Source organism: Mya arenaria, chromosome 10 (assembly GCF_026914265.1).
Source record: "Mya arenaria isolate MELC-2E11 chromosome 10, ASM2691426v1".
Taxonomy (NCBI): domain Eukaryota; kingdom Metazoa; phylum Mollusca; class Bivalvia; order Myida; family Myidae; genus Mya; species Mya arenaria.
The window spans coordinates 3,224,104-3,247,414 of record NC_069131.1 but is presented as its reverse complement, the minus strand read 5'-3'; the positions used below and the strand labels follow the sequence as shown (position 1 = coordinate 3,247,414).

At 35.0% G+C, this 23,311-nt stretch overlaps 1 protein-coding gene and 2 non-coding genes across 4 annotated transcripts in view; all 3 read left to right on the top strand.

Annotated features, from left to right (window-relative positions):
• The first annotated feature begins 570 nt into the window (after nucleotides 1-570).
• Nucleotides 571-23,311, top strand: part of LOC128206849 (uncharacterized) — a 33,718-nt gene continuing 10,977 nt past the window's right edge. Inside the window, exons 1-6 of one of the 2 annotated variants that reach the window (XM_052909544.1) lie at nucleotides 571-839; nucleotides 12,139-12,385; nucleotides 14,514-14,636; nucleotides 17,017-17,136; nucleotides 20,407-20,529; nucleotides 23,063-23,185. In XM_052909544.1, the coding sequence (XP_052765504.1) occupies nucleotides 813-839; nucleotides 12,139-12,385; nucleotides 14,514-14,636; nucleotides 17,017-17,136; nucleotides 20,407-20,529; nucleotides 23,063-23,185 (763 nt within the window). In that variant the 5' untranslated portion in view covers nucleotides 571-812. Of the gene's footprint in view, nucleotides 840-9,745; nucleotides 9,947-12,138; nucleotides 12,386-14,513; nucleotides 14,637-17,016; nucleotides 17,137-20,406; nucleotides 20,530-23,062; nucleotides 23,186-23,311 lie in introns of those variants that run through there. The other variant, XM_052909545.1, reaches the window with a different exon arrangement.
• Nucleotides 1,095-1,168, top strand: Trnat-agu (transfer RNA threonine (anticodon AGU)). Its single transcript has one exon. It is a non-coding gene; the product is annotated as a tRNA-Thr (tRNA).
• Nucleotides 1,285-1,358, top strand: Trnat-agu (transfer RNA threonine (anticodon AGU)). Its single transcript has one exon. It is a non-coding gene; the product is annotated as a tRNA-Thr (tRNA).

Genomic DNA, 23,311 nt, shown 5'->3' with positions numbered 1-23,311 from the left:
AGTCTCAAATTATATGAACTACTTTATTACAATAGTTATAACCTTCTATAATAGAAAACAAACATAAGCGTTTAAAAGCTTTTGAACCTCTTTACATACAAGGTACATTCTTAATCTGAAATCATCAATAAAACTCTAAGTTTGCTTTAATTATTCAAAGCTATTTCAGATTGATTACTTTTTGGTGGATGACAATTGAATCTTCTACAACTTCTTTAATAGCTGGTAGCACCAATATTTGGAGAACATAAATAATACTTATATGAAAAGACTTACAATTTTTATTGCAGACCATTTATAAGGGTATGCTTTGATAATTTATTTCCATTATTTAAAAATGGGGGATTTTGGAAGAAAACTAAAAAAGTGGTATGAAATTGCTTTGAGCAGTATCTTTCTTTTAATTTCATTTATTTACTAATACTGTTATGTAACCATTTTCTTGCCTCCAATTCATGTTTCTGACATTCGGAACACCATTCGGAGCTCCTCGGACATTTTATCGAAAACAACCTGGTTGATTTCGATAAAATGGCCGAGGAGTTCCGAATGTCGGAACACCTCGTTGTTTTCTACGGAAAATGGCCGGGAGGCTCCGATTAAATGTTTTATTAGGTCTGATTGGAATAGATAGGAAGTAACCGGCATTCTCATTGGACAACCACTGTTTACAAAGCAGATGTACATGTACACGTTGCGGTCGCTCAGCTGTAAAATGTAAACAGAGTCGAAGAGAATGAGGATTAAATTGAAGGCGTAAGACAAAGCGATAACGATGATCAGATGATCTTTAACCTCTGATTGGGTGAACAATGGACAAAAGAATTGGACGCGAAAAGGTAATCATATTTACTGTTAAATTGCATAATTAAGAGGGTTTTAAAATTAATGCTTTGAATTACCGAAAGTCCCAATCATCGTTGGGATGTAACATGTATTTATTTATTTGTAAAAATCCACTGTGGGAATTCATTTTAACGTGCAATGCTGATATATTTGTGAGCACAGATGATAATTTTATTATCTTGTAATGCACCAGTCAGTTGTAACCAGGCCTCCCCCCATAGTGTAGTGTGTGTGGGTAAGAACCAGCCGCCCGGTTAGCTCAGTTGGTTAGAGCGCCGTGCTAGTGTTCCGGCGGTCGTGGGTTCGAGCCCCACACCGGGCGCACTTTTCCTCCCAGGTTTGCTTTACTGGTGGCAGCGGTAAACAGCAGGAGTGCCTCCGTCGGCCTAAAAAGGTTAATGGGGGGAGGAGTGTAGTGTGTGTGGGTAAGAACCAGCCGCCCGGTTAGCTCAGTTGGTTAGAGCGCCGTGCTAGTGTTCCGGCGGTCGTGGGTTCGATCCCCACACCGGGCGCACTTTTCCTCCCAGGTTTACTTTAATAGATCTGGGGTGTTCAGGGGATAGCGGTAACTTTTCTCGGAGTTAAACAAGATCTTGCGAGATACACTCATATGCTTTTAATATGTACATTATAATAGGCCTTACTTAGGATATCCCCGGGATGCAATGGCATTTGGCAGGGAATTTACCATCTTTTTGTCTCTAAGGATTGGTTGGACCCAAAGTCAAAGTCCCTGCTATTCGCCGGACCTGGGAGGGGGGGGGGGCGGCATGGTTACAATTGTCTGGTGCATACTGGTGATCAGTGATATTGGGATGTTGGTGTTGGTAGACATATAAAAAAGTCCCTGGCAGTGGTAATAAAACTGTTGCATCTCATTAATTATATAGGCTTTATCTGAATGTCATAAATGAATTGTTGGGTTGTAATCATTTCATTGATCAAATTGTTTTAGGTGCAACAGTGACTGTCTATCCAAATCTTGGCCACACAGGACTTCTGACCCTGTAAATGGAAAGGGTCACTCCATTGATCAACATGAAACCAAATTGATTATTCAGCATACATGCCATATTTTCTGAAGACCATTCAGGGGGATTTGTTCAAAAGGCTGAAAATTCAGGGGGATTTGGGTTGTATTCAGGGGGATTTTTTTAGCAGGTCTAAGTTGGCGAAAGTATTTTTAGACGCAAGTACAAAAAAATGTATTCACATATAGTCTGCTTTGAAAACCTCTTAACTTTTTCATTATACAGAATTATTTTATGTCATGATTTATCATATTCTTATGATACACTGTCATGTCATACTGTAATGCACTTGCAGAACAAAATATGTCATGGGAAAAATATGTTTTCGAGACAATTAAATTAAATTTTCCTTTTAAAAAATTGTGCTTAATTCTATCAGCTTAATGACTTTCAGACAATAAGAGAATATAATAAATATTATTAATTTCTTCCTTCCAAACTAGTAATATTTCTTTGCCTTTGATAATTACTACAAATTAATTGATCACTTGTTGTAAAAGTTTCCTTTTGGCTTTTCACCCTTGTGGAGTTGTAAGTTGTTTCTAAGTAGAGACCGGGGGATGGATCGAAATTCCGGGGGATTTTTCCCCCCGCCGGGGGATATGGCATGTATGTTATTCAGGTGCTGTTATTCATGTAGGCCAGGTCAGGTCATGTGGCAAAATTGGAATATTTTTAAAGGCTACTTAGAGGCAAATCGGCCCCTTAGTGATTAAAACGGTGACCTTTTTGGCCCCTTACCAAATCTGACCCACCCTGTAGACATTTCGGCCCCTAATTACATAATGTTATATAAATGTGTATTTTATTAAAACTGTTAATTAGATATAGAAAAAAGAAAAATTGTCTTTGATCAATGCATCTATTGTCAGGCATACTGTTGTCATTGTGGGAGTGAACAAGACGTACAAAGACGTGTGAATGAATTAGTGTTCTTAATTTTTTAAACAGGAAATTAAAGATGACTTGAGTTGCTAGACATCCTGTTATTAAATGGTCATTATTTTTTTGATAAGTTTTCAGTCTCAATTCAAGTATATTATAAATTCAATAAAATGGTTTCATGTATATTAATTTGTATATTAATTTCTGCAAAGTGAGTTTCCAGTTCTTTCTTTGATATCTAGCTATATATAATAAATTAATGCAGCCAGCCGATCCACAAACTGTGAGCTTTCCAAAAATCATTTACCTTTAATTTTAAATTTATAAGATATTATATGATACTAACACGATAGGAGGTATCATCAAAGCTGTTGGCATTGACATTACCAAAATATGTAAAATATTTACGACTGTCGCATGCATTCTGTGGCCATAAAAGATGCTTCTGTATGTTTGTTGGCATTATAAAACACCTCTGGAATTTGTCGGCATCATAAAATAAACAGGTGTCTGACATGGTATTATCAATATATGATTTACATAGCTGTCATATGTCTTTTTACATTAATAAAACTAATAAAACTCATTGTGTATGCTTGCATATGATGACAAGCCTTTATTGGAAATTGTGTTTTTAAAAGTTTCCTAATTTCGTGCAGAAATATTAGAGAGAAGAAAAACAATTAAATTAGGACTATATAAAAAATAGTTATCGTAATTAATAATGATAATAAATGTTTCAAACTGATGTCTAGTTATTTGATGGTTTACTGTGGTGTGTGAAAATATTTGCCAAAAATGTGCAACAGTTTTTGCCTAGGCCTATTATGTGATTTTTTTATTGGTGATTATAAGTTTTCACATTTTACCGAAAGTTGATACATTTTTTTGGCAAATTCGTAAAACTGACATATATATATTCTCATGCTCTATTTATGAGATGAGTGTGGATGAATAAACTTGTAGGTGTGTAAAGTGTCACAAATTCCAACACCGGACACCATTGTTTGAAATGTTGCAATTCACCAGATAATAGACTATTTGCCACTACAAATTTCTTAACGTCTATATAATGAGAAATATGGCATGGTACAAATGTACTTTAGCAATATGGTATATAAAGGGTACAAATATAGACTGGTATCTTTGTTCTCTTTTCTCCATAAAGTCTCGAGTCAATATTTTTAAGGGGCCTAAATGGCAGGGTCAATTTGGTGAGGGGCTGATTTGTCACACTCCCATTTGAAATGCCTTATACTTGTATGTAGACTGGTATCCTTGTTCTCTTCTCTTCATAAAATAATGTAGGGTACCAGTCTGACTTGTATGATGATTATAAATTGACTCTGATTTCTTTACATGTCAAGAACTGATAGCAAGACGGACATGACTTCTTTTTTATTTTTACTGAACTATAGTACTCGTGTTTTTTACTGAAAAGTGGAGTAAAATTCGGCTGCATTCCAAAATATAAAACCAATACCGTACTGTTTTTTCAAAATTCGGATCCATTCACAATATCGAAAAGTTTTCACAATATTGTATTCAAAGTACAAAATCTTTTAAAACTAGATGTTTTATTTTAATCACTAAACAAGTAAAAGTTGTACAGATTTTAATGTAGTCTTTTTATTTCTTGTATATTTTAAATATATAATGGAAATGGTAAATTCAATTTTAGGCATTCTGTCGCTTTTTCACAATTATTAAGGGGCCTGTTAACAAAAAAAGCCTTAAAGCTAAAAAAACACTCATGATATTGGATGTATCATTCTAAGCTTTCTATTTGAAGGAAAAGAAAACAATTTGCATGTTGCCTTTTTGCAGTTAAATATTGTCCCTCTATTATTAGACGCGGCCTGGAGGCCGCATCTATAGGGATACATGTTTGCAATTGTCAATGGGGAAGTGTTTACCGATAAATTTTAGTAATGAAAAAAAAGAAGATTAATTTTGTTAATGATATCAAGTCTTATTCAACTTTACTTAAAATTTGTCATCAATAATCGTTTCGATGCGTGTAAAACTTCCAAAACGTCATATAAAACGAATAAGCCTAATGTTTAAAACAGGAAATTAAAAAAAGTTATTCTCTGGGTTTTGTTATTGACTGGTCGTCGGTCATACGAGTTCGTTATTATAGAAATTTACTTTCTGTGAAAACGATTTATATACACACTGTGGTAGTAAATAAGCATGTGAGAAATTACGGGCATATTGTGAATAATAGTTTAAATTATGCATTTGATAACAAATATAAGTGCCTTAACACGACATTAATTGACTATTTTAAATTTAAGTGATATAAAATGGAAGTACAAAGCTTAATTCAAACGATTTTACTAACAAATATAAGTCGCAATAACGAAATTAACACAATTTAAATTTAAGTTTTATAAAATGAAAGTTCAAAGCATAATTCACACGATTTAAAACAAACATTAATGAATAAAAGTAGGCCGAAAAGGATCAGTCCGAAATGATATCTCGGCCGAATCAACCCGACACCAATAATTTTATCGCTGATAATGCAAGGTACCAGTCTAAATAATTTACGCATGCCGGAGAGGACCGAGTAACTATGATCTAGAAAGTTGTGCTATGTCCATGTTTATTCGGAATGTTAACAATTGTATATATTGTCACATGACTTTATTGAGCCAATTGGGTATCAATATTTTTCACGTGACACAACGATTCACCATCCTCCTCAATTTTTGTGCGGGGATAGAAAACGCGAAAACTCACTATTGTAAGAGGTGTTTTAGGACATTTTACCAAGGGCATAGTTTGTTTTCTCCATACAATGGCATGCAATGTACCGCTATGGCTCTTAGGTTGCATTATTGGCTTTTTTTAGTTACGAACACAACCACATGTCCTCAACGGCTGTTGATGTAGACTGTATACTGAATGAGGGAAATGCTTTCGCCGCGTCTTTGATGCCTAACATCAACATTCGTCCTGTACATTACATATGATATTATGCTATGTATTACAGTATGTATTACAGTAGGATGATATTTAACAGCAAAAGGCAATATACATTATAGATGTTTCAAACAGTGATTGTGCTTAAAATTCAAAAGGTCATTGATCTTGTGATCGTGTGTGTGCTGGAATAGGTCTGCAGGACATTATTTTATGGTCCTGCTTTTTTGAGGTGACCAATAATTACTTATAAAGCCATAAAAAGTCTGTCTGGTAAAAAATAGGTTTTTGTAAGTGTGTTTTTAGCTCACCTGAGCACCAAATGCTCAAGGTGAGCTTCAAGTGTCAACAATTGCTTATATTGATTGACTTTATTGCTTTTATACAATTATAGACAATTAATGTTAATACTTTTATAATCAATTTATAAAAACTTGAGATAGGGTAAACTTTGAAAATTCGTATTGTATTATGATCAGTGTGCAGGCAACTGTATCAAGTCTGTTAGTGTCCAGACAACTTTATCGAGTCCGGTAAGTTTAAGAAGTTTGGTTGATTTCCATTTCTAATGGCCAAAGTGAGAGTGTATTGTCTGCAGTTCGTGTTTCTGTCTGTACAGAATTGCTTGTTAACATCAAATTATGCCCTTTGGGTCAAAACTAACCAGCCCCGAGGTTATCAAGTTTCCTGTAGACTTATAAAGGGAAATCTTTGAAAATCTTCTTTTGTGAAATTGCTAGGCCCAGATCTTTAAAAAATTGTATGTAGCATCATATATTGGTCATCTACCAAGACTGTTCAATTAATGTCTCTGGGGTCAAAGCTGGATCCACCTCTTATGTCCTACTTTCTAATTTTTTTGGAGGCTACAGCAAAAATATTTCGCCCATGAGCACGATTTTGAAAGCAAATATCAATGTTGTGACCTTTTAACCTACTTTCTTATTTTTGAAGCTTCAACAATAGTATTCGGACCATGTGTATACTTTTGTAGAGTTTTGGCTGTAGTGTTATGGGAGGTAGCTGCACACTGTTACAAATTTTGACCATGTGGACAGTTATGAGAACAAATATCAAGCTGTTCCTCTAACAAGATTGTTGAAATTATACAGCCTGGTTCAAAATTGGCCCTGTCATGAGCGTCACCTTAGTTACATAGATATATAAAGGGAATAAAAACTAGATATTTGTTGTGTATTGGTAACAATGGACAAACTTTTTTATTCACGTGACCAATTAAGGGCCATCATGGCTCTCTTGTTTAATATGTAGACAATAACATTCTTATGCGCCAGTCAATTGTAACCACGGCCCCTCAAGGTCCGGGGAAAAGCAGGGACTTTGACTTTAGGTCTAGCTAAGCCCAGGTAAAATCCCCGCCCTGCGGAGACGAACTGCTGGTAAAATACCCGCCAAATGCCCCCGCACCCCAGGGACCCTAAATAAGACCGATTCCCTGCTATTTTGGGGGCGAAGACAAAACCACCACATTCACCCGGTACTGTGGGGCCACCTGGAAGGTAAAAACACAGCCCATTTTCCCAGCTTTCCCCGGTATACCCCCGGATCTGAAGGAGCCATGGTTACAATTGATTGGTGCATTACATAAAGCCTTACAAAAAAAAAAAAACCTTCCTTCCTTGACACTACTAATTCTGTTATTGAACAACCACAGTTAGTTTTATAACAGACATCCTCTCAGGTTTCATGCCCATATTTCAGTTATGAGGTTTCCAACATGAAACTAAACGTAAGATTATACAAGGAATGTAAATTCAACAAAACTATTAAAGACCTTATGACAGAAAAAGTAGGACATATTTTTAACTTCCTTTGCACATGAATATTCGATAATTCATACCTGTTTGTAATATGGTAAGGTTTCAGAAATTATTTATGTTTAATAATATAAATGTTGTATTAATGGATTATAATATAAATGTTGTAAAATTTTACATAATAAAAATGTTGTTATTACATTATGTAAATTTGGCACAGTTGTATATAAATACTACTGAATAATACTTATTACTAATATAAACTAAGTAATGCTTTTTGTTTGCAATATACATTTTCAAATTTTGCACGACACTGCATTATTATACACTTTTTAAACTCAGTATTCATTATCCAGTACCTTGTCCCTTTGAATGGTCATATGAGATCTGCTAAACTAGATTATTGGTCGTGTAAAGAGTCAGTATAAAATTATGAATAACTGACTATATGCTTGTCATAATCACACATCATGCACCCAGACCGTAGGTAGATTCAAAGGCCTGCAAATGACCAATCAGCAATCAGTATCTCTTACATTGTCAGTGTTCCCTCTAGGTTAAAAAGTTTTGCCACTTTCTCATTTTACAATGAAAATAAGTGAGGGATGTAAATGGCCTGGCAACTATATGGCTTAAACCATTTCTTTAAGAGTGTGAAGCACTGGCTTTTTAGGACCCTTTTGAGAGCTATCTAAGTTGCTTCAAAGTGGAAGCAATCTTAGGAATGTGTTTTTAGTTAAAAAATATAAATATAATGAATCTTTCTCTTTTTTAAAAGGGGGTGATCCCTGGTGCCATTAGATCCGTGTCAATCCACAGACAACATCCCTGTTAAATAAATGAAGTAGGAATATCATGATTTTTTATTGGTTAGATAGCACATTCAATTAGAACATTGCTGTTTTGTATTAACTGAAAGAAAATTTTCCAAAAAAACATAGGTTTTTATTAGATAATTGTGGAAAAAATAACCAAAACATTTTAGTTTGAACTATTTATTCTTTATCTAAGATTAGATCGATGCAATGTAAAACCAATATGAATAAGTGTCACCTTTTTTCTGCTTGACAGCATATCACATAACCTATTGATTATCATGTGACTTATATCCTTTGCACCTTCAATTGTGTATGATACGGAATGGAATTACTGATATGCAGGATGGCTGTAGATTAAGCAGGTGCCCTTTTTCTACGTTGATGGCTGGATTTCATCATAACAAACTTCTTTTTCTAAAGTTTAGAGTTTAGGTTAGCCTTGATCATGTTGCATTATTGAAGAATAGACCCTATAATAAGACACCCGTCTATTAACGTATGCACGTTTAATAGGACATTTATGGTACTCTGCAGGTCCATTGAATGTACAGCATAATTTTTCTGTAAATTTATTCATTTTAAATAAGATATAAAAAATATTTGTTTCTATATATTCACTTCATATTTAATAAAATGCAAAACATAAATTTAAGAATCATTGATGTGGGTACAATAGTCTACTGTCTGGGTTGTCTCGTGACCCCACATAAAGTTAAGTCATGTGAGAGTGCCTTTATGTATTATATTATAATATGACTTTGAGTCATGATTTTACTTTTTTTCTTGTCTTTCCCTTGTTTTATTTAGAGACTTTTGTTTAAACAGAATTATTATACTGTTTCGATTATTTTCAAATAATAAGTCAAACTACTCCCTGGAATTTGATTATTGAAAGTGCTTGGTGTTCAATTTTGCAATACTAGTCTTACATGTACTTAGTCTGTAGGCGCGTAGCTAGGGCCAATGTGCCATTACACAGATCGATGATGGACAGCATATTAACCCCTTCCACCATTACCCCCTTTCACTTTTTATTTCAAATTCAGGTTTTTTAGCATGACAAAAACTTTGACCTGTCAAAATTTCATTAAACAACTGTGTATGTGTGTACAGTCCGCTACGCGCCTGGTCTGAACAAAAAATATGTGCACCCAGACTAAGAAGCATTTGGGCAATCACTACTTAAATTATTTGTGTGCTTTTCTACACAATTGACAGGCAGCTGGGCTGTGCCAGGCTAATATCAAATTTATGGTTGAATAAAGTGAAACAATAAACAATAACCATTACATAAATTTTAAATGCACCAAAACTAATGTTTGACTTATTTTCACGGATGACAGCTTAAAGGCTTGTATGCCTTTTCTTTCAATACCCACATGTTGCAGGATCATTCACAATTGGGCAAGGAATCGACTGTCTTTGTTTAGTGTACAAGATCAATAAACACTGGAAGGGAACTGGCTTAGATATCTGAATAACACTTTAACATGTGCCTAGTGAAGATGTTACAGAGTCCATGAATTTTTCATCAAACTTTGCTCTGGGATGAAGGAAGCTTTTATCAGACATTGAACATAAAGTGTTGCTTTAACTGAGAGCTTATATATTTTATTTATAATACTGTGAAATGGAGTCTTTTAAAGAACAAAAACTGGTAAGAAATATTTTCTTGTTATTGAACAAATAATATTAGTTTGATGCAAAATGTTCAGCTTTGGAGTTTATAATGTTTTGATTTATTGTCAATTAAGTGAATACAAATTGAAATTTAAATAAATGTAATTAAAAGATTAACTCTAAAAGCAGTGAGGATAAGATGCTCTTCTTGACTAGTAGACCATTATGTAAGATGTAAATGATACTTGTTAAATGTCATTGCATTTAGAACATATTTCACCGAGTTACAAATCACTGAAAGTATTATGTTCAGGAGTATTTGAAGCAAATGAAATATAAATTTTTGCGATCTCAGGTAAAATAATTTTTCATCTTACACCAAAATTAAATATTTTTATGCTCTCTGAAGGAAAAGCATATAGTCGCAGCTTTGTCCGTCCGTCGGTCAACCTGTCCGACACACTGTCACAGCCTGTCCGGAGAATAAATTCAAAACTACTGATCGGATTGAAATAAAACTGGGTATATACTGTAGGTAGATGGCAATGAGAGGAAGTGCAGTGCACAAGAGCCATAATCCTGTCATGCATTTTTATCAAGTTAATTCCCCATGACATTTTTTTTGGTAATTGGTGCTAAATGTTGAAAAACTCATAAGGGATTGAAATGAAACTAAAAAGATAGATAGATGGCAATTAGAGGAAGCGCAGTGCATAAGAACCATAATACTGCCTTGCATATGTTTTAGTTATCTTCCCTATACCCATAACCTCATAGTTTTAGATAAAGGGATTGAAAATTCATGGTTGCTTAATTGTCTTGGTCAATTCTTAAAATGTACTTGAGGGATTCAGATGAAACTTGGTATAGAAATAAATGGCAATGAAAGCAAATATAGTATTAAAGAATAATAATTTGACCCTGCATATTTATTTAGTTATCTCCCCTTAACTTGATCTTTACCATAACAGATGCTTGTAAATGAAACTTGGTGTTTGTAAAAGTGTATATAGATGGCAATGACATTATGAATTTGTTTAAAAATCCATATTCACGATACTTTCCTCTACTACTGATAGTTGTGAATTTCAAGTGCTGCTTTTTCAACGCTTGAGAATTATTTTTAGATCTAATTTCGAACCTGGCCAATATCTTTCCATGTTACTGATATACAGATATGCATTTTTCCAACTTTTGTAAAATAATGCTACAACCTTTCACATGCTACCAGCACATTGTATTTCAATTTATGCCTTTTAATAGAAAATGGGCGTATGGGGAGCATCCATCGCTTCCAGTGATGTTCTTGTAAATTTTGTAAAAAAAAAAGCTTAAATTCAAGTATATATGTCATATGCTATGAAGAGCATCACCTGAGGAATGGTTTCAAAGTTTACTTATTCATCAAATGCTGTTTTTTGTTAATACATATGTGTTTTTAATATAAAAAAACAACAGGATTGTTACTGAAAAGTAGACTTATTTTAAATGGTTGAATTATTGTTTTTTAAGAAATCTACTTGCAAGCAAAGGACACATTACATGCAACCTTTATCTCCTTTTTAAAGTCAAAGACACATTTTAAAACAGCTGTTATCTCCCAATGAGAGGCAATGACACTTTAAAAGAAGTCATAACCTCCCTTTACAAGTGAAAGAACCATTTCAAATAAATGTTACCTCCCTTGCAAACCAAGGAAACATTGCAAGTAGTTCTTACCTCCTTTTAAAAGTGAAAAAACCATTTCAGATAAATGTTCCCACCCCTGCAAACCAAGGACACATTGCAAGCAGTTTTCTCCTCCCTTTGGAAGTCAAAGAACCACTTTTAACTTAATTTGATTGGTACTTTTATGACAGCATATTGGCAAGATTGTCGAGTTCTGAACAAATATGTTCTCTCACTTTTGTAATTTATGTGTATGAAAATGAAGACACTTATGCAATTTTTATGCATGATCATTAATAGAGTTTGTTAAAGATAATGATAATATAGTTTGATATCTTTATTTTTCTGTTTATGTAGATGTGTATGTGCGTGGGTTTCATTTGCATCGCTGTTGTTGAGGGGGGTTGAAGGCCAAATTGTAAATAAGTTACCGGTATACTATGTAGCTAAATGGGATACCTGAAATTATTTTCGTGATTACCTCCCTTTTCCAGGCAAAACCTCATGTGTAGTAGCTATATATAGCTTTATTTTCATGCATCTATGATCATTCTTTCACAGTCCACGTCCATGATGGAGCAGTTTGAGATCAAAGTTGAACGCCCAAAGCCCGACCCCTTGGAGGACATAATTGACTTCTTGAAGAGACTCCTTGAGTGCTGCCTGTCCTGCCTTACATGTGGCTGTTACCATGGGAATGGGTCAAGTAGAAGGTCCAGCGTGTTCAACAGTGACTTAGAGTTGACCTCCGAACTGCGGGACAGTGAGCGACAGGCTGTACAGAACTTGTTACTGTACTTGGAGGATGGTGGGTTTCTTGTAATGTTATTAAGTAAAAACTGCCTCTAATATTCAAGAAAAGTAATTTTCGTTACAGTAAACTGGTATAATTTTTATTTATTTTTTGAAGGTGGTTGTATGAGTACAGAAGTAATGTACAGTACATTCCACTCGTTACCCTTACTTCTTGTTTCCCTCCATGGATTTTTCTCATCTTTCCCAATTTTTGATTTTTTTCAAAACCAACTGAAGGATAACATGATGATAACACTAATTTTGTTTCATCAAACTATTTCTGAATCTATCAGAGGCCCCCCAGAAGTATTACCGGTACCTTGTATTGCTTTTAGAATTTCTTCTGCCTTTAAATGTTGGTTTGCACAAGGTAATTTTCTGAAGTATATAAAAAAAGTAGGAGTTTTGTTTCCCAATCCGGTAAAAAAATTAAAATAAACTACGGATTGTAAAGCACTGACAGGGAATCCCTTTGTTTTCCGACCAACTGAAGGGGAATCCCTTTGTGTTTCCCGACTGAAGGGGAATCCCTTTGTGTTTCCCGACTGAAGGGGAATCCTTTTGTTTCCAGATCAACTTAAGGGGAATCCCTTTGTTTCCAGATCAACTAAAGGGGAATCCCTTTGTTTCCCGATCCACTGAAGGGGAATCCCTTTGTTTCCAGATCAACTAAAGGGGAATCCCTTTGTTTTCCGATCAACTGAAGGGGAATCCATTTGTTTCCCGATCAACTGAAGGGGAATCCATTTGTTTCCAGATCAACTGAAGGGGAATCCCTTTGTTTCCCGATCGACTTAATGGGAATCCCTTTGTTTCCAGATCGACTGAAGGGGAATCCCTTTGTTTCCCGATCGACTTAATGGGAATCCCTTTGTTTCCAGATCGACTGAAGGGGAATCCCTTTGTTTCCCGATCAACTTAATGGGAATCCCTTTGTTTCCAGATCAACTGAAGGGGAATCCCTTTGTTTCCCGATCGACTTAATGGGAATCCCTTTGTTTCCTGATCAACTGAAGGGGAATCCCTTTGTTTCCCGATCGACTTAATGGGAATCCCTTTGTTTCCTGATCAACTGAAGGGGAATCCCTTTGTTTCCCGATCGACTTAATGGGAATCCCTTTGTTTCCTGATCAACTGAAGGGGAATCCCTTTGTTTCCTGATCAACTGAAGGGGAATCCCTTTGTTTCTCGATCGACTGAAGGGGAATCCCTTTGTTTCTCGATCAACTGAAGGGGAATCCCTTTGTTTCCTGATCAACTGAAGGGGAATCCCTTTGTTTCCTGATCAACTGAAGGGGAATCCCTTTGTTTCACGATCGACTTAATGGGAATCCCTTTGTTTCCAGACCAACTGAAGGGGAATCCCTTTGTTTCCCGATCGACTTAATGGGAATCCCTTTGTTTCCAGATCAACTGAAGGGGAATCCCTTTGTTTCCCGATCAACTTAATGGGAATCCCTTTGTTTCCTGATCAACTGAAGGGGAATCCCTTTGTTTCCCGATCGACTTAATAAGAATCCCTTTGTTTCCTGATCAACTGAAGGGGAATCCCTTTGTTTCCTGATCAACTGAAGGGGAATACCTTTGTTTCTCGATCGACTGAAGGGGAATCCCTTTGTTTCTCGATCAACTGAAGGGGAATCCCTTTGTTTCCTGATCAACTGAAGGGGAATCCCTTTGTTTCCTGATCAACTGAAGGGGAATCCCTTTGTTTCACGATCAACTGAAGGGGAATCCCTTTGTTTGTCGATCAACTGAAAGGGAATCCCTTTGTTTCTCAATCAACTGAAGGGGTATCCCTTTGTTTCTCGATCGACTGAAGGGGAATCCCTTAGTTTCCCGATGGGGCTATTTACTCCACTGTTTCATTGTCATTTGGCAAGCAGGCCCTTCTGTACTTTAGTGCCCCGGCTCTGTCTTCTATATTTGTAAAATACCTCAGGTATTATGCCCTCCCTAAGAGGGCTATAGTGGATCTCCTCAGACAATCATGTAATTCAATATCACTCAAAAATGGCAAACAAGGATTTAATTTTAGTAGTAACTCCCGAGAAATTAGAAAATTAATGATCAGTTGAAATTAATAGCTACATGTTTTTGTACTCTGGCTCCACTGTTTATTATATAATACACTATTGCAGAGGAGACAGTGAACCCAGTTCTGGATGAAAACCATGTGCGGGCCCTTGGCATTCTCACTTACTCTGATAACCTGGAACTGCAGAAGTCTGCTGCACTATGTTACAGGGAAATCAGTGAAAAAAGTGAGTGACGTTTTGTTTTTTATCATATTTTGTCTCAACATTGAATGATTACATCTGACAATACTAATGGCTTAACATAATGACCTCACTCACCTCACAAACACTCCAATAAAGCAGAGGTGCAGAAGTCTGTCTGGCTAATCTATGTTTCTGATAAAAGTAGGTAGGTCTTCAAGTTTACCAGTAATTTATTTCATTGTTATTAGCTACTGTAAAATAATGTTGTTAGCTGATGACAATGGTGCTCCAAAACTCGGCATCTATTTCTGGCAGGTACACAGTCATGTCATGAACTATGAGTTAATATCATTAAGGTATTCATCCGGAGCAACATTGATTAGCCTCGGGTTTTTTTTATGGAATTTCATGCCGCAGTGTTTCGTTTCAAAAGTGGCCATATATATATGTATGAAATTGTTACCTTTAAATACCATTTTGGTGTAGAGAAAGTATGTGTTCACCAAGAGCCACAGACATACCCGGTGTATATATTGGCATATTTTTTAATTGGTTATATACAGAAGTGGCATTTTCTGACATGCATGCTGTTAAAGAAGGCTGAAAATAAATTTTGGGTTCATAGCAAATTAAGCTTTTCAGAGAAGTTTTTCAATTTTATTTCACATTTGTAAACCACCCTCCAATTTTGTGCCTCTATCTTACTTGCTTACAACAATTTCATTTCTATGCAATTTATTATCATCATAATGCCATCCAACTTTGTTGTCTTTTAAATCTATACATTTTATCTAAATTTGAAATAAATAAATAATTCCGTCTGGCAAAACCTATACTTACCAGACATTTTCAACCATTTCAGAGAAACTCTTTATTTCCCTTCTAGTCTCAAATAAACTGCGGAACCTTGACTGTGCAAATATAAATAAAACAAACATTAATTTTACTTCCTCTCCGGCTCTGTAAGGGCAGGAAACCCGCTATTAATTTCATATACTCAGCAAAACCATGAATAAATTAATCACAACCATTTATTTTCTCTTAAACATGGGATTGGATAACAAAAAGTAATGATATTATTTGATTAAACCAAGCATAAATATGTACACTACTGGCAACCACTTTATAAGCTAGATAATATATGTGTATTGAACAAATTTTAATAATGCAGAGACGGTTCCAGGATTTGACATTAGAGGGGGGCGTAACTTAGGGACATAACCTTTTGACTTGCGTCTCTCCCTGAACTGAAATTTATTTGATTTTAAGTGTTCGGAGTGGGGTTTGGGGTCACTCGGAAAGAAAATGTTAACAAATTCTTGTCCTAAAGGGTGCATTTTGGATTAATTTTATTTCTTTTTTTAACACTATATTGAAATAAATGTACAATAAGACAGTTGTAGGGGGAGGGGGGGGGGGGCGCACAACTGGTACGCTCCCTCCTGGATCTGCTAGTGCTAGAGGCATTTTGACAAAGATTTGTTCATTTGTTCCTGTAAAATGAAGATCTTCATTCAAGTTTTATAGCTATTCTATTGTTTCCATAATACTTGTATCAGTCAACGCTGACAAACCAACATTTTAACAAGAGCAGTATATGTTTCTACTGTGGCATTATTGATCGAGATTAAAACAAAAACAAAACAGACAGGGGAAATTAATTCCAGAAGAATTGGGAATGCCAGGCAGGCAAAATTTCATTAGAAATGTTGTGGCGAATATTACACAGAGTCACTGACATACATGCATATATGAAGCTGTACTTGGCTAATATTGACATAATCTTGATGGAACTATTAGCTGTTAGCTCAGAGAATAGAAATTGCCCAATATTGGGTTTTGTCAGAGCTGAAACCAATATACTTAATACAAATAAAGTTTAGTTTTCAGTCTTATCAATGTCTGCTTCAATGGGATAGCCTGACCAATTCACATTTAATCATTTAGAAGAACTTTAAGACAGCCAAAAATCCATTAAGCAGATTACAACAACTAAATTTCTATTTTAATAGTAATGAAAACAGCTGCCAAATTCTCATTTGGTAATTTATTGGTTTTATTAAGTGATTTACATGCACATAAACTAGTAAAGATGCATTTGCTGCACCAAGCCTGCAGACTTCATCATTTACAAAACAAAAAAATAAACACTAGCCATTACTTGTTTACATTTAGGGCGTAAAACCAAGACTTTCATTGAACGCTGATATAAAATTGTTGCATTGCTTTATGACGCTGACTGAATTTCAAGGTCTTTTATACTTAGTAAATAATAGTAGACACATAGCATAATGACCGATCAAATGACAAATATCATTTAGAGAGAATTTGGTGATGATAAATATTTTCTCTGTATTTAAAGCTAGCTAGCCCTGTATGTTAACAAACAAACAAACTATTTTCAATGTGTTATCTGTTTCAGTGAAGGTGCCTATATCACCTGCACTAGCCGGCCCGCTTGTGTCGCTGTTGAAGAGTAGCAATATGGAGGTACAAAAGTCAGCCTCCCTTGCTATCAGCAACTTTGTCATCAACGGACCAGGTACCTTCTAAATGTGAACTGTCACAAGCAAAAAATATCTTAAAGCATGTCACACTATGGGCAACATTATTCTTTATTTATTATTTACAGTCACAGAAAATGATCATGTCATTTTAATGTTTTGCTGCTTGTATATATTATAGGACCCATTTCTGCTCATTGTGGTGAATTTGGAGTTGTATATGGTAGCAGTGCTCTAGCTAGGCATACACAGCCAGGGGGAGAGTTCTGCTGCCCTTTTCAGGCGCCCTGCTGCTTTTTTACTTCACCTCAATGTGACACTTTGTTTGACAGAGCCTTTGATTATTATCAAATTTATTTAATATTTATTGGACATACTGTCAAGTCAATTTTCAGAAATAAGTATGGAAATAACAAATATCCATAATTTTGACACTGAAGTGAAGATAACAGCTTGGGTATTCATAACAAACTATTAGTATTGAAAGTGGTTACAACACATACACATGTAGAAAGCAATTATTGACATAAATTATCTATTACCAAAAACTCTTTAACTATGATTTAGACAAGTGATTTTTGAATAATAGTGTCCAAAAGTAATTAAATTGTAAAATAAAATTGTCCCCAAAAGTTATATGAAAAGGATTCACCGAATGCCACCATTTCAGAGCCTTTGGAAAAACCACACTTATTTTCATTGACGTTTTGCCATTTGTCAAACCTTTGTGGAACTGTGTAGTTCTTAAAGTTTCTGATAAAATCCAACATGGCAGCTAATGAAGTCTCTTCAAGCCTGTATATGTTCCTGTAATCTTGTAATTAACTCTAGTTAACGGAACAAAGCCAAGAACCACAGAGATGTTAATCATGACTAACAATCCATTATTGCTACATTGATCCTGCTCAGGGAACTACTTACTGTTGAGAATTATTGACTACATGATCAGTTTTTGTGTTTTCACGGCTCATTTTTGTATGAGATGACTTTATTTATGGTGCTGGCTCCAATTTCTCAAAACTTCTTAAGCATAAATTGCTTCTGTAGCTTATTACATGTAGCTAAATCTTGATTGTACTAAATCTTGATTGTACTAAATCAATACTAGTTTGTCATGACTTTTATAAAGATGATGTTATTTAAAAGTCCAAAATAAACTGTCAATAAATTTTAACACAAATTATACCAAAACAAAAATAGTGAGCTTAGCTTAATCCTGTTATAAGGGAATTCAGATGTTTTGAGAAATTTGGGCCAGAGGATTATATGGCTATTAGATATTTCTTTCATTTGTATGTAAAGTCAATTTCATCATTACAATGTTAAGAAGTAAAGAATGCCTTGGTTTGTTCAACTGAGGGTGAATGTTTCAGTAGGACTGTCATGTGTACTGGGTCTGCTTATGCACCACTCAACTGTAACCACGCCCCCCACCCCCCAGGTCTGGGGAATAGCGGTGACTGACTTTCATTCCAGCCAATCTCAGGTAAAATCCCCACCCTGCAGGGACAAACTGCTGGTAAATTCCCTGCCAAATGCCCCCCACCCCGGAGACATCATAGGTAAGGCCCATTCCCCGCTATATTTGTCACGAAAAAAACCCACCGTATTCACTCGTCACTGCTGGGCCACTTGGAAGGTAAAAACACGGCCAATTTCATCCGCTATCCCGTTATACCCCCGGACATGGGGGGGAGGGGGCATGGTTACAATTCACTGGTGCATTATGCAACTGTCTCAATCAGGAATACATAATTATGTAAACATATCGAAGATAACGTAACTGAAAGCAATATAATTTCTTGTGCAGCTGCTATCGACCAATATTAATTTTATATAACATATGATACAGGAACATGTGCAATTAAAATGAAGCTTTGTTAATTAAGAAGAGAACATATGTTAATGGCGTATTGAAATCATATCATTTTATGTTTATTTATATAATTTCCCTGTGGTTTATCAATAAGTACACTCATAGGTGTGTATTAAGAAAAGACAAACATTCGCCCTTGACATTGGTAACGAATTGTTTATTTCATATATTGCCTTATTATCTTCCTTATGAGTCAGAGGCAAAAACTTGGCCATTGTATACAAACAGTCTCAAGTCTGAGTTCAGACTCGAGACTTGTACTGCAAATCTTCATTTCAATGAAACTTTTTTATTCATGCAGAGCATTGATAGAGAACTTTGCCAAATTATATTTTTATTAAGTTTTACTACAAAATATTTACCAGATATTTTGTAAAAGGTATAGGGAAAATAAGATTTTTGTGTTCATTAAACAGCGCTTTTCTGAGTCTATAAACAGACTACAGACTGTCTTCTTTCATGGACTCTGGGGTTAATTTTCTTATGTAATTTGGAAGAATAAGAATAATACAATGAAAACTGCAGGTGCAAGTCCAGTAGTCAAAAATTCAAATGTAAATCGTCTTTAGAGGCACAAGCTAAACGACACTGTTAGTCGGTTAAGAGCTATTCATAGCTAATGTTTTTCTCTGTTACCGGGTATGAACATACACACTCACAAACATACAAACATACACATGCACAAACATACAAACACAATCAAACATACACACATTCAAATATACAAACATAAACACATTCAAATATACAAACATACACACTCACAAACATACAAACATACACATGTACAAACATACAAACACAATCAAACATACACACATTCAAATATACAAACATAAACACATTCAAATATACAAACATACACACATTCAAATATACAAACATAAACACATTCAAATATACAAACATACACACATTCGAATATACAAACATACAAACCCCAAACACACAAACATAAAATACACATACATACAAACAAGACAATGGACCATGCAGGCAACAAAATAGCTTTATCAATAAAGTACCGCCTTGGAACAGTCAATGCAATATGAGATCACTGGAACACCAGTTCAATAGGAGTTTAACCTATTATTACCCCACACATGTCGCAACATTGATCAATAAAGGCACACTATATATATGTCCCTGGAAAGTGTCACCAGTTTTTTATAACTAGGGGAATGTGCATTATGAAACAGATGTAAGTGGTCATCTATGTGTAATGTTACAGCTTCTAGAGATATTTGATTTTCACCTTCAGGCAGCTAGATGAACGAGCCATTAAACTTTGGAAATATAGATAAACAAACATTGAACATTTAAAACTAGAACACACAGTCCTTCCTTTCACTGTTTGCACTTAATGAAAATAGAATAGGATTTGACAAAGATGTCTGAGAAGAAACACTGCAATATTGTGCTAACATTCCAGCCACTAACAGAGTCACCCTGGTGGATACTGGAGCACTGAAGCACATCATACCTCTACTGTACAGTGACAATGTTGAAGTCCAATGTAATGCCTGTGGCTGCCTTACATCCCTGGCTACAACAGGTATGAATACAACTCCTCAGCTCATTGGTTTAAATAAATATTAGCCAAAGTTCTTATTGATTGGTCAATATTTATCTTATATTTTCAATTAACCAATCAACCATTTTTAGCTCGACTATTCGAAGAATAAGGAGAGCTATATTACTCACCCAAGCGTCAGCGTCTGCGTCGGCGTCACCCCTTGGTTAAGGTTTTGCGTGCAAGCACACATAGGTTAATATCACAGCAACTACTTAAGGTATTGCATTGAGACTTTATACAATGGTACTCAACCATCCAATACACTTAATTAACCAAGTTAGATAACTCTAGTTTGCATTTACTGCCAAAAATAGGCCTTTATTATTTGACTTAGAAATTATGGTTAAGGTTTTGCGTGCAAGCACACATAGGTTAATATCTCAGCAACTACCCGGTACTTGAGGTATTGCATTAAGACTTGATACAATGGTACTCAACCATCCAACCTACTTAATTAACCAAGTTAGATAACTCTAGTTTGCATTTACTGCCAATAATTGGCCTTTATTATTCAACTTAGAAATTCTGGTTAAGGTTTTGAGTGCAAGCACACATAGGTTAATATCTCAGCAACTACTTGAGGTATTGCATTGAGACTCGATACAATAGTACTCAACCATCCATCCTACTTAAATAACCAAGTAAGATAACTCTAGTTTGCATTTAATGCAAAATAATTGCCCTTTATTATTCGACTTAAAAATTCTGGTTAAGGTTTTGCATGTTACCACATTTAAGTCAATATCTCATCAAATATATCATGTATTGCATTGAAACTTTAGATATGTATTCCCAACTCTATAATCTACTAAATTAATAAAGTAAGGTAACACTTTTTTTTAATATAATGCAAATTATGGGCCTTTATTATTTGACTTAGAAATTCTGGTTAAGGTTTTGCATGTAATCACACATAGGTTAATATCTCAGCAATTACTGGATGTATTGCATTTAGACTTTATACAATGGTACTCAACCATCCAATATACTTAAATAACCAAGTAAGATAACTCTAGTTTGCATTAAATTCAAATAATGGCCCCTTTTTTATTCGACATAGAAATTCTGGTTAAGGTTTTGCATGTTACCTTTTAAGGCAATACCTCAGCGAATACATCATGTATTGCATTGAAACCTTACACACAGGCTCCCAACCATTTAACCTTCTTATTTAATCAAGTAAGATAACTCTTTCTTTCATATTATATAATTTTTGCCCCTTTATTATGCGACTTTGAAATTCTGGTTAAAGTCTTGCATGTTAGCACACGTAGGATAATATCTCAGCAACTACTTGATGTATTGCATTGAGACTTTATACAATGGTATTCAACCACCCAATCTAATTGAATAACCAAGTTAGATAACTTTTTTTTGCAAATAATGGCCCTTTATTATTACACTTAAAATTCTGATTAAAATGTTCCATGTAACCACATTTATGTTAATATCTCAGTACATCATGTATTGCATTGAAATCTAATCTAACAGTGATCCATGCATATTTCGCCAAAACTTTTCAATCCTTACATCGAAAAGCGGCGGAATAGTCGAGCGCGCTATCTCTGTGACAGCTCTTGTTAATACTGGTATGTAATCTACCCCAAAACAATAAGGTACCATTAAGAGAACTGAATGAAAAGTTAATACCATACTTTTCAATGGATTTGTAGGTTATGTTGATTATAAATGCAAGAGCCATGGGGGTCATTCCAATAAAGGATCTTAGTCGATTTTAGACGTAAATTAAAATTTTATTAGTGTCATATTTTCATTATTTTGCTACATAACTTAGTGAATTGAACTTTGAGAAAATAAAAAGGAATCAATGTGTTGCCATTTGTGGCTTTATACAGATTTAAGACTATAGAAGTTACGACTGAAATCCTATGCTGATGATCAATACAGAACCAAATGTTTCCTGAATGGAAAGTTGTCTCCTCTCTTGCTAATAAATAATAGATACAGGAAAAACACCATTCGGTGAAAGCAATTCGTTTCTCGGATAAAGTGTCCTTAATCAATTTTTGTTTGAACTCTTTACCAATTCTGTGAATACCTTAAATATAGAACTGTGGAAAGATTTAACGTACATGGTTGTCCTACAGTTTTGCTGTTCACTTTGTTTTTATAACACTATGTTTGGCATAGGATTAAATATTTGGTATCCATCATCAATAATTTCAGTACTGGTATTCAATATTGGTCCTAATTTGATCAAAGAACAATATAGCTAATCAGATTACTTGTTATTAATAACTGACCAATAGAGCAAGTCAATGATGTATGACCATAAGATTAACTTTAGTTGATATAAATACCATCCTAGGACACTGTTTGTGAAGCACATCTTTTATTTAAGCAGACACAACTAAGGTATCAACATAAAATCTTATCATTGTTTCTGGTGCCTGACAGCCAAATAGTGTAATTGTATATTAATCATCTGTGTGGCTACATTTTCCATACAACCTTTTCACTATGTTATACTAGTATTAATATTTTCTTTTAGAGACTGCCAAGAGGCAGGTATCAACAGAGAATGGCATACCTCCTTTGTTAATCCTGTTGCGATCTCCCGACCTCCGTGTTCAGCGGAACGCTGCGGGAGCTGTCCTCAATCTCACCCACATTGGTATGCTCATGGGAAGTAGTAGTAGAGTTGTTTGGATTTTGAAGGCAGCCTATGGCTATATTTAGCTTTTGGGGTAACTTGAATTTTCAAGGTCTCTTGGTTATAAATACTCCATATGAAATTAAA